We start from the raw sequence: 12502 nt of genomic DNA on the forward strand, positions 1-12502 counted from the left end.
AGATAGATAGAGAGAGAGAGAGAGGTGATACTTTGATTATATACCATCTATTGCTAACCTTTTCTTAATTTAGTCCTTCACCATCATATTCCAATTCTCTCATCCAGGCGGAGCCTCTCATCATTGACCTGCGTGACCTCTTCACACTCATCTACGATATAAAACAGCGGGAGGAGATGGAGAAGAAGGCCCAGAAGGACAAACAGTGTGAGCAGGCAGTGTACCAGGTAGGATTTCCTGCGTGAAGTCTTTGCATTTTCTTTTTTTGTTGTTTTCCACTCAGTTTCATTTCTAATTCGGAGGTGAGATCACACGTTATAACTCCGCCTGCAATTCATTCACACAACAAATATCTTAACACGTTGTAGCTTCCTTTAAAGTGCGACGCTGTTTTGTGTGTTTGTCTGGACCATTGATTTCTGTTCTGAACATCTAACTACAATGGAAAAGCAACAGGTTTTGCTGGTTTGATTTGATCATTATTATTATTATTATTACTGTCACTTCTAGGAAATATGTGTTGTTTTGTCTGTGATGTGCCAAATTACTGTTTGATTAAAAAGCAACGTGCTGTCAGTCTATAATTGTGCCTGCTTGCAGGAAATGTCACGCTGCGATGAGTGTATTTTTTTGTTGTTGTTGCTGGTGGTGATGGGGGTTCTTTTTTTATCATCTTCTCTCAATTTATTCTCTAATGAGACTGAAAAACAAAATGTGTCATCTGCCTTCTGTTCCACACACACAGACTATCCTGGAAGATGAAGTGGATGATCCAGTTTACCAGGTAGGTCCGTAGGCACTCAGAGCGGGAGCTAAACACTGCTGACTTTGATGCTTTCTAGCTGTTTTCACTTTTTAAGCTTGGAATAAATATATAAACAAATAATCCTTAATTTATATCAGCCACTGACATGCTTGAATTAATGATTCATAAATATTGCACCATTCCAGTAATACACAGTAGACCATCTAGTGGACAGTTTTGTTCAACCATTCAACACCCATTTGCCAGTGCAGTGTTGTAAAACCATATTTTTTCAGTTGATCTGTGTCAATGTTCTGATTTCTTCCAAAGACATGCCCCCCTCCCCTTGACTGGTTGTTATTCCCGTCCCTTTTGCCCTGTGCATTTATTTGGCTCAACATTTTTTTTCTCTGTGTTTGCTCACACTGAATACAGACAACACTAACTCTTACTCTGAATGCTATGTTCAGTGATACGTCCAACCACCTCCCAGTTCACCTCTGTTCTTTGCTCTTCAAGTATGTTTTCACCTATGATCATTCCATTTGCAGCTTTCAATTTATGTTGATGTTGGTTGACAAAACTCCAGCCTGCTCCCAGAAGGAACTGTTTGACATATGGGGAAACATGCTTAATTGATTTCTTGCGAAGAGTTAGATAAGTGGACCAGTGCAACTCTCATGTCTGTATCACAGACAGTGTAAAAGCTAGACTTAGCAAACATGACTTCATTCATTGGTTCCTAAAGTCTTAGGATCAGTTTTACGAATGCGTTGTGCCAGCACAAATTGGGTTTAGGCGTAAAAACAAAAGGTACTGTTGGCATTTACAAAGACATCACAGTGACAAGATTGCGTGCAAGAGGTGGGAACTATACTTGTTGCACATGTAGTTCTCAAGATGCAAAATATAGGGACACAAATATTTAAATCAAGTGCACAAAATGATGTATTAATGTTTGTGACATGCAAATTATTGCTAAGTGCCAAAAAAAGCACATCTTATTTTTGTGCTTGATATTGAAATCAACTAACTGGGTTTAGAGAGCAGCGCAACTTTTGTAAATCACCCGAACAACTAAGCACACCTATAAATGCTATTTGGGCATTGCGCTCATGAGCTACTTTAACCCATTTAGTTAATCTGGCCTTTAGTTTTGAAGCCTCGAGGTTGGTGCTCTCACCGTCACGATATTGGTTTAAAAAAAACCCACTAACAACCATATGACCAGAGAGGCAGGTCTCATTGTAAACCTGCTCGCTCACTGGCTAAAAAAACTTGTAAGCCATTGGCCAATAAAAACAATACTGATAGTCCTCCATTCTGAAACATAGTATAACCAATATGACCTGAAATGAGCAACTCAGCCCATAATGTCATCAGGAAAGACTTTGCCGGCGCATAACAGCTAATGACTTAACTTGTTGGCCATTTTGGTCACACTGTAGGGTTACAGTTTACAAGAGGAAAACCTGGTAGCTGGGGTTTGATGTTCCTTTTGTTGAAGTTGCTTTTTCTCTCACGACCAATGGTTTCATGTCCTGTAGGTTCAACATTACTTTTGAGCATTTTGTGGGCTTGAAATCACACATGAAGCCAATATAGGCTCTCTAGTCTTTTTGCAACCACAGCCATCTGGTGGCCTTCTGATAGAATGTGGCTTTGAGCACTTCCACTGGCTTCTCAGCTTCAGAGGATCCGAATCTGTGTTATCCTGCCTATGGTCTGAAAACAGTACCCAAACATGGAACTACATGCCAGTTAGCTTAGCATAAAGAAGTAATAGCTAGCCTAACAACCTGGCTGGGTCTAAAGAAAAGAAATTAAGCTTACTAGCACCTCTTAAGCTCCCTTTTAAAAAGTAAATTTTGTGTTTTTAGTCCTTGGAAAAATCAAAGGGTAAAAATGACATTTTTGCTAATTTTTCCTCTTCGCTAACTGTGCTAACTTTCTTCAGGTGCTGTCAACCAAAAAAACATCCTAGATTTTTTTTTATAATTCAGTAATTGATATAATACATATTATATAACTTATATCATTAATTAATGTGCTTGTTGCCTGGCTAGCTCTTTTCTGGTCTATATGATAAGCTAATTAGCTAAGTATTTACAATTGCCAGTGTTATAAAGTTGCAGTTCTCTCATCTTACTCTACACGCAAGATGACTAAGCACATGTCCCAAGATGTGAAACACTTCTTAAACGTTAAAGGAATTAATGACAGATTTTAAGACTTCATTAAAGGACATTCAGACCAGTAGGTCTGTTTTCTCTGGAAGAGGTGGAGCATTTCTGAGGTTGAAGTAAGACCTCAAGCTAAAACCTCTACACTGCCTTGAACTATTGCCTGACCTGTTATACTTGTGCTCTTTCCTCACACCTCACTCTTTTTTTCTCCCTCCTTTCATCTTCCCCATTCCTTTTTCCCATGCCCTATTTTTATACACTTCATATTCCTATCTCATTTCATTTCCCACTTGACGCCATCCTCACTCCTGTGTGCTTTCATGTATTCTTGTCATGTTTCACTACCTCTGTCTTTCTGTTTTATATACCAATCTGTCTCTCTCTGCTCTCTCTCTTCCATCTCATTATTATCTGCACCTATACGCCTTGCCCACTACTTCTGTTCTTTAGTACATAGTGTTTGAGGCTGGACACGAACCCCTCCGTGGCCCCCAGTCAGAGGAGAGCGTTTATCAGGTACAAAGACAAACATTGCCCCCCATTCTTCTTCCCTCTTCATACCCTGTGATAGATAATACAAACAGTACTAATATTATAACTTCGTAGCACATCTTAAAGAATTTAAAAAATGCCAAACTTTCATAAGTACATCAAGCTAATGTTCCTGACAAGGAAATTCTGTAGTAAAATTTCATGCAAACAAAAAAAACGTTCATGCTGAATATCATTACACAATGAGCACCAGCAGATCATATTAAAGATGATTACCTTGCAAACAATGATATCTACTAAATGGTAAAGGCTAACGCTGAAAAGTGTCATAAAGATGATGAATAATGTTGAAAATCTCGAGCGCTGTAACTTTAAAGATGCTGGCATTGAAAAGGCATCAACTTTACGTTAAAAAAAATGATGTCAGAGTCAAGGTCAGTTGTTTAGTCTGAATAGTTCACCCACAGCCTGTATAACATTCTGCTTTTATATATCCAATACGATGACCTTTTGGTTTTAGACCATTTGAAGCTCCAACTAGGACTCCAGGGAGCTGGCGTATGGTTTAATCCAATTCCCCAGCCCCCCTTCTCTTTCGCCCTCTCTTCTCTTCCTCCTCCTCTTTTTGCCTCTCTGTATCTTGCCTTCTTCTGAAGATGAAAGATGCAGAGAGAGTGAGAGATTAATCACTTGCCATGCCATTTGATCTCAGAGTGAAACAAGATCAATAGACTCGGGGAAAAAACGTAACCAAAAGTTAACCAGTCGAAGGAGCGTGGAGGAGTGGGGGGGTGTGACAGATGAGTTTAAGAGCAACAGATAGTTTGGATAATTGTGAACGAAATAAACAGAACAGGCCAGAGCTCAGGAGGTTTTTTTCTTTATATATAGCCAGATAAACTAGTTGAGATGTGCTGTTGCTGATTAACAAATACTCACGAGCCCAGCACACACCTTTCTCAGGCACTGTTTGCAATCGATATTGATTTAAGTAGAATTGATTTGGTGCCGCAACTTTAAAATCTGCATAATCCTATTGCGCTAAACGATGAAAACGCATCTAAATAAATGGCCCAGATAGAAATTGATTCAGACATGTTTCAGCTCTTGTAAGTTCTTGTTCTTAAATACTCAGCCAAGAAAAAAAAAGGTGTTGAATGTGACTTTGGTTTGACTCGACCTCCAATCCAATGCAGGTCCCAACCAGTCAGCAGAAGGAAGGGATCTATGATGTCCCAAAACGCCATTTCATGACTGTAGGTGTTTTGTTTTTTTCGAATTATTATTTACTTTTCCTATTTCTCTACTTGCAAACCTCTCTTTAAGATGCTCTTGTAGGAAGTGCCTTAAGCCACCATCCATTTCTAGTAATTTAATCTGCTGTTATCTAATGGTTTCAGTTATGAATTACAGCCGACAGGCTTTTAAAAACAAACTTCTCGAGACAAGGACGAGTCACACAGGGGTGTATGTGTGTGTCTGCGTCTGTTTTTTTTCTGTGACAACAAAGCTACTGATCATGATAAGCATGCTTAAAGAATCGAAACTAATTGATTTGTCAACCAAAAGCATGCATGTCAGCAATTTCACACAACGTTAGAGGACGGGTCTCTTAGCCAAAATCTGAATCTTTGCACAATCTGATTCACGTCAAGACAAAGAATCTGTTTGCTGGTCCCAACTGACTGGTGCAGGGGGCTGATTAGATAAACAAAGGAGTGGCTGCTTCATCTTCCTCAGAGGTCGAGGACGAGAGGTTTGTAGGTGGGGGTGGGTGTCGGGTTGAGCTGCATGAGGTGTAGTCGCAGTTACATACTATCCAAGGCCGCCAAACACTCATAAAAGCTTTACTTTAACAAATAGCATCTGACCAGAGAACAGCATAAAAAGAAATGCACTTTTGACCCCCATCCCCCTGCCATGTCATCTAACTGAAAATATATTTCATCTCATCTTGCTAGGCTTTATGAGTTCTTCACCGCCATGCAGTGATTACGCTGTTACATCTCTCAAGTCGCTTGTAAAGGATAAAAAACATTTATTCAAACCAATTTTGTCAAGCATTAACCCAGTAAGAACCTCCATGTAACCTCTGAAAACAGCTGCGTCAAAGTGCTCTTCTTCTCCTCCTTCTCCTCGCTGTTTCTGTGCTTGTTGCTCAGCCTATCAGACAGATAAACTGTCCCAGCCCCTGTTGCTATCTCACCTGAACAGCCCATGCCAGTATATTAAGTAGCAGCGCTTCCATATCTCTAAGTGTTACTGCTTGTCTGTTCATTCAGTTGGAGCTTTCTGAGAGCCTCGAGCTCCCCTGATGTGTGTCGGTGCTGGCGGGCAGAGATCTCTGTGTACAGTGTTTACCTCGCTCCAAATTCTGACTCATTCTGTCCCCCTCGATGGTTTCGAAATGCAGTTACAATCGGTTATGTCCCAGCTTATCGAAGGAGGACATAAACGCCCTGTCCGCAGCAACGTGGATTGCTGTGATTCCTCCCCCTTTTCCTTTCTTTAGTTTGACCACGTTGTGTTTGTGTGTTTGTCTGTTTCTTTTACAGCATGTAAATCCTGTGTGTTTTTGTGAATCATTGTCTGCTTGTGCATGGCCCCCCCTCCCCTCAGAGACATTTCACGCAACCTAGCCATCTCATAGTCTCTCCCATAGCTAGGTCTCCTCTCCTTTAAGTAGTGTGAGTGGAGTACAGAGGGGACTAGAGCAGGGGTCACATCTGCCTATAGGGTGAGGTGGCCTCATTGCCTCGGTCGGGTGGTTCCAGGAGCTTCTTCCTTCATTCATTTGATGATATAAACACAGTCCCCCCGTGTATGTGCTCACAGAGGGAAATCAGCATGATAAAGCAGCCCGAGCTCTCATGGGAGGGGTGGGAGTGGGGGGGCTCTTGATTGGCGCACATAAGAATATCTAATCAGAGTCTGCTTTACAGGGCTGAATAGCCTTTTACCCACTCAATTATAGCGAGCTACGAAAGATTCATTTTAGATCCATTTTCTGATAATGAATCGAGGGGACAGTTGTTTCTTGCCATCCGCGGCACAAACTGCCTTTGTGAGTAACATTCACTTCCCTGCACCTACCCACCCATGCAACCACCGTACCCTATCCGGAGATGAATTTAAGGCTTCATGGTTGTGCAAGTCTCATTTGCGTGATGTATCACTGGCCTTTGTCTTTCTCTCTCCCTCATTCCTCGGTTCGACTGACAGAATATCAACCACTTTGATCTTTTCGGCGACATGTCAACTCCTCCTTCGGTGAGTACTATAACACAAACCCTCTTTTTTTTTTTTTTTAGCTCCAACATGTAATGTCATTTAATTTCATTAGGTTATTTACTGAGATCTAAATGACCTGAATATGTGGCAGACACTGCAGCCAAAGATATTGTGACTTTTAGGTGACTTTGATAGCACGGTGACATCTGTGCGTGTGTGTGTGTGTGTATGCATTTCCTCCCAGATGCCCCCATCACCTGCCAACACACTGGACCCTAGCAGGAGCAGCCGCCAGCAGCAACACACTCCTGCTGAGCTGTACGCCCCCTTCAGCCCCACCTCTGTGCCATCAGGTATCCATACCCAGGCTGAAACGCTTCATCGTTTTCCACAATGCGAGAAAAAATAAAGAACGCCAGTGGCGACGTGGCTCTTTGATGTTCATGAAAAATCTTGCCAAGATTTAGCAGTGAGCGACTTTAAGGACCGCACACAGAGATGCAGTTTAATTAGGCTGTAAACCTGTGGTGAGATACAGCAAAGTGGTGTTACTTGAAGGACCACTACAGCGATTTTGCATACTTTACTGAAACAACTGGCATTGTATAAAACTGAAGAAAAAAAAGATGTATCATTTAACCAGCAGCTCGCTGAAGAGCAACATCCTTTTAGATGCAAGAAACAACAACCTTCACAATCATTCTTTTCACAGTGTGTCTGTCTAAGATAACAGCGCTTATAATATGAAGTCAGCAGGCCTCATGCAGGAACATTGTTGTAGTTCTTATTTATACTACATGTGCAGCACTGGTTTCCAACTGGATTGTACATTGATTGTACCTCTGTATGTTCTCTAATATACATTTATAGCCAGCCATCTGTCCGATTTTGACTTGGTTTCATTCACAGTAAGATTTAAAGAGTAAGAAGGAAAAATTAAATTTAAGTCATTCTGATGACTTGGAGCACTACAGCAGCAAACCATTTTCAAACAAGTTTGTGACTGTACTATCACAAATAATAGCATAAATGTGACAAAAATATGATTTGGAAAGATTATAGTGCCAAAATGAGGTCGACAAGAAAAGTCCCTGTGAATCTAAGACTGTAAAAAGAATGATCTCCTCAAGTGCATCTCTTTTGCTCTTATGTTCAGAGTTAAATAGCTCATTTTTAAAGATTGGAAGTATTTATAGATTAGTATCTGTCATTTTAATAATGTGCACTAAATTGGTAACCACGGAGACCTTTAATCGTTTCCTTTTCTTTTCTCTGTCACTCTTGTTCCTGTTTCAGGTTATATGACCATGGGCCCTGTGCAGGCAGCACAGTGGGCTCAGCAGCCATTTCCTGCCCAGGCTCAGACTCTGGCCTTCCCTGTGCAGGCACCTCTGCAGGTGGCTCAGGTCCTCCCCAGTGGTCAGCCGGTCATCTGGAGCCAGGCCAACATTTTCCCTGCTACACAGCAGCAGTGGGCAGCTATGGCAGCCTACATGCCGGCCCAGACAGTGGGCGTGGGGGGCCACGCCATCCCGGCCGCCATGCTCCAGGGCTTAGTACCCATAACCACAATGTGCCCCCAGGCCTGCGACCTATCAGCCCCATCCTCAGCCATCACCAGCCCCCAGCATACGGCCGACCCCACCCTGCTCCAAAAGCAGCTCAGCCTGGGTAAAGAAGGCCTCGACTCAGATGCAGGTGAGGGTCCTTCTACATCGGGAGCAGCTGTATCAGTAGAACCTGGTGCTGTATCAGCAGGGGTGAGCAGGTGCGGCACCCCAGGCCTCATGAGTGTACCGGACACACTGGTCTGCAGTCAGCTCCTGCCACCTCCAGCTGCTACGACCCAGGAAGAAGAAGGGAGCTGTAGCGACCTTGATCTCTCTAGGATGACTCTGAGCCCAGGTACATCGACTTCACCGTCTACTGAGTCTCGTAAGTGTTTTATATTATTTACCTTCTACATAATTACTCAAACCGGCAGCTGTGCCACTTTATATGACTAGCTCAATGCATTTTTTTCATCTTCTCGATCCCCTTTTGAAAAAGGTCAACACTTTGGACAACAGTGGGCTTACAAATGTTTGACTTAGTTCTGTGCAGATATTCCTCCATAGAGAATAGAAGTATTTTCTAAATTACTTATATTATTGTAACAATTATATGACTACCTTAAAATAAGTTACATGCATATATGTTATATGCATATAGTTTTAATACATGTAATTTTTTTAAAAACTGGCTGCAACGACTTGGCTAACATTAGCTAAGAACTTGTCAATCGCAAGTCATTAATCAATGAAAATACCACATATAATTGTACATTTTGTAACATAGTATGACCAAAATTGACAAAACACTTGTTCACGTTTTATATTCACTGTGGTACAAATCAACACCCAAGTTAATTAGCAATTAGCTACTTAATTAGCTAATTAATAAGCAATTAGCAACTGGGCTACTGAACAAATGTTAGCAAACTAACATTGCTGTACACCTGCTAAAAATCAAAAAGCTAATATGTTAGCATGCAGACATTAGCATTCACCTCAGTTTTATATAGCCTACATGTCACAAAACTACTAGCATGTCTGTACATTTTGCCTTGTGTCTTTACAGCTTTAACCGAAAAACTCTGTTAACCTTAAGAAAATGAAGAGGGTTGTCCTTAGTTTTATAGAATGTCAAGTACATTAGATAAAAAGGATAGGTGATGACAAGCAATAAAGGTCATAGTTTTAAACTTACTGCTTCCCTATAAGCACATCCATGCTACCAGCCACGATGCCAGAATACTGACAGAGCAGATTAGCACAAAATCCATCTATAAGTCCTTTTACTGTGTTCTGTGAATATTTTTCTTTCATCTTTATGATTATGTTCTTTTCCTTAGCATCCACTCCAGCCCCACAGCAGAGCTCATCTTCAGACTGCCCCCCTTCCCAAGGCAGTGACCCACCCACAGATCACTCCCCTGTTGACCCTGAGGGCAACTCCAGCAACGCTAAGGAGGAACAATCGGTGAGGACGGCCCCTCTGGGGGTCATGTCAGTCATTTAGATTCATAGATTTTTCATAGAACAGCTGACTAGCATGATGCTACAATCCATTACTGCCACATGGGTGACCTATTCTCAATTATGTAACATGTAATTACGCAGATTAGAATGTCGTGATTATTATGGCCAAATGAGAGTTTAACCTTTTTTCTAGAAAAATGCCAAGTCAATTAAACACGAAAGGTCAAAAATGATTTAAGTGCTTTGATTAGATCATGTATAATAAGGCAAAATTTCAAGGTAATTAAACTCGATGTCACTTTCCTAAATGTTTTCCTGTTTTTCGGGGAAATGCAGGAGGTTTAACAAGCTGAGGATCGCCTGATCTTGACAAACACGTCACGTCTAAAGGAGAAATTTTATTGTGTTTTCTCTCTCAGGGCTCTGCCGTTGTGCCCAGCGAAGCTGCTGATCCTCCACAGGATCAGACATGTCCACAGGAAGACAGCTAGAGAACATCAGACAGTGAGTTGGTATTTCATGGTTTCCTTCTTTCTCTGATTTTCTCAGTTAAATATCAGCTGTCTTCACATTGTTGCATTTGGGTCCTCTCTCCCCAGCTCCTCTCATCCTGCTCTTCCCTCTCTCTGTCTCTTTTTATTATCCCTGTATTTTCACCTGTCAGTATATCTCCTTTTTCCGTGTGAATGAGTGGCCAGTTGAGAAAGGGCCTTGGTTTAAATTCTGTTTCTGTCCTCCAGCTCTCTGCTTCGTCACAGAAATAAGGAAGGCACAATGTTGCCACCTTGTGACGAAACTTGTAACAGCACTAGTGCCGCTAAGTGATTTTGAAATTATTGCTGTTTGTCTTTTAGGGTGATGGAAGCTCTAAAGGCCGAAACATGAGCTCACGAGAAAAAGAAGAAAAGAGAGATGAGCGACTGTGAGCAGCAGCATCTCACAGCCTGAAACACAAACTGCTGTTTTTTTTTTCAACCTTTAAAGGATATTTTGGCAGTTATTTAATAGCTGGCTATCCTAGGATCTGCTTTCCTCCAGAGGCCGCTTACTGTACTGTACTGTACTCCAGACTTTGGCTTCATCGTCCAATCAATTGACCTTTCAACCAGGAAGTGACCTTTTATCTTTGACCGAAACTGACAACAGGAGGTGATTGCGTCCTCCTGTTCTGGATTAATGAGTTTATATCTGCAATGATGTAAAAGACAAAAGAAAAAAACAACATGGTTACACTGATGATGCAAATTATTTTTTGGAAAAGAGAGAGGAGCAGCGTCCTACTGGATGCGGTTGACCTTCAAGTTCGTCAGCTGCCACCAGCAAACACTGTGCACAGCAGGAAGATTTGCCAAATGTTCTCAAAGCGTCGCTCCACCGACTCAGCCATTTGCATGAACAGACCTAACATGGGTTCAGCGGACTCGGCTGTGAGCAGAGCTGATCTCCGCAGCTTCCTTCTAGGCCTGCAACAAATTTTTAAAAAAAGAAAGGTTATTTCATTTTTGTTTTTATTTTATAAGCTGTGAATTCTCGGTTGATGACGCTGAGTCACTGCAGATATCCACATGACTCTGAGGCATCAGCATGGAAATCAAGATTTGCCAAACATCTATTTTGTAAATAAGAATCTTCCCAGTCCCCCACACCCGAGCCTCTGTGCCATAAGATAGCTCTCTGCCTCTTGGATGCCAACTACCTGTGTTTCTCTCAAACAATGCCCTACCAGCACCTCCTTCTTCTTTGTTTTCTTTTTTTTTTTTTGACATCTGGACATTTGTTTCACCTTTTTCTTTTCTTTTTTTAAATTTCAAAAACTGTCTTCTGTTCAGTTAGTGAGAAATGAACTGTGAATCTGTGTTACATTGTCATTAAAAAGAAAATTTAAAAAAACTACTAGACCCAGTTTTTGCTCATTTTGAACTTGAAATATGACACGAGCGACGGGGCCGGAACCACAACCGCTTTTTCTTTTTTGTTGTAGTGATAGGACGCTTTGCTTTTTAGATATTTGACATTTCCAACTGAGGTCACGTTGTTTACACTTTGCCTGTCATCTAACCGTATCTCTGGTTTAATAGGCGAGCAGAATCAACTCATCCTGCACTGACGTGGCTCGATCACGCCAAGCTCGGAGACGGTCGATAGCGTTTCGATGCCTTATCGCGTTTCTTTTTATCGTCTTTTATCGTTTTCTTTTTCATTTGTCGGTATATACAGTAAGCAGGTCATTGTTGTGACAAAGCACTTAGGCATACTGTAGGTCTGCTCCACTGAAGTAAGACGGTTGAAAAGACAGGCAACTTTATATAATATGAACAATAGAGATATCACTATTAACTGCTAGACTTACAAAAACAAATGGTAACTGTACCCCTGCTTGTGTAAGAAAAATGAGAAATAGTCCCAAAATATTTTGTAAATTTTATTTATGGAATTAAGAATTGTCATGAAAAAGGAAAAAAAAAGGACTTTTGTACGTCTATGACTTCCCCCATACGCTGTACCCATGCCACTGTTCAGTCACAAATAAAATACCATGTGATTCCCACCATTGCCTTTGCTTTTTTTTTTTTTAGTGTGTGTGTATGTGTATGAAAAATTACACCTCCAGATTTTTACAGATTCATCCATATTTAAGCAAGTATTTTAGAGGCGAAAACCTTTTGTTGAATCTGCAAAAAACTCATTATCTGGTTTTCGAAAAGTGGTGACTGTTTTAGTGACAAATCAAAAAATTGCTATTGTGCAGTTTGGTGTATCCGAGTTTTTTCTCCTTGTTTCCCTTCGTTAATAACGGCTTCCTGATAGCCACCCTCCCACTGAGGCCA

The 12502-nt window shown here is 41.2% G+C and overlaps 1 protein-coding gene across 3 annotated transcripts in view; it reads left to right on the forward strand.

Moving 5' to 3' along the window:
- The window catches only part of LOC102209383 (disabled homolog 1-like), a 57344-nt gene extending 45271 nt beyond the window's left edge, over positions 1-12073 (forward strand). For 2 of the 3 annotated variants that reach the window (XM_005741939.1, XM_005741940.1), the window contains exons 6-15: positions 108-227; positions 746-784; positions 3382-3447; positions 4620-4679; positions 6646-6693; positions 6899-7007; positions 7951-8589; positions 9548-9675; positions 10094-10178; positions 10529-12073. In XM_005741939.1, the coding sequence (XP_005741996.1) occupies positions 108-227; positions 746-784; positions 3382-3447; positions 4620-4679; positions 6646-6693; positions 6899-7007; positions 7951-8589; positions 9548-9675; positions 10094-10165 (1281 nt within the window). In that variant the 3' untranslated portion in view covers positions 10166-10178; positions 10529-12073. The remainder of the gene's footprint in view (positions 1-107; positions 228-745; positions 785-3381; positions 3448-4619; positions 4680-6645; positions 6694-6898; positions 7008-7950; positions 8590-9547; positions 9676-10093; positions 10179-10528) is intronic. The other variant, XM_005741941.1, reaches the window with a different exon arrangement.
- The last annotated feature ends 429 nt before the right edge of the window (positions 12074-12502 follow it).

Source organism: Pundamilia nyererei, unplaced genomic scaffold (assembly GCF_000239375.1).
Source record: "Pundamilia nyererei isolate P.nyererei 1_Seehausen unplaced genomic scaffold, PunNye1.0 scaffold00115, whole genome shotgun sequence".
Classification (NCBI taxonomy): Eukaryota; Metazoa; Chordata; class Actinopteri; order Cichliformes; family Cichlidae; genus Pundamilia; species Pundamilia nyererei.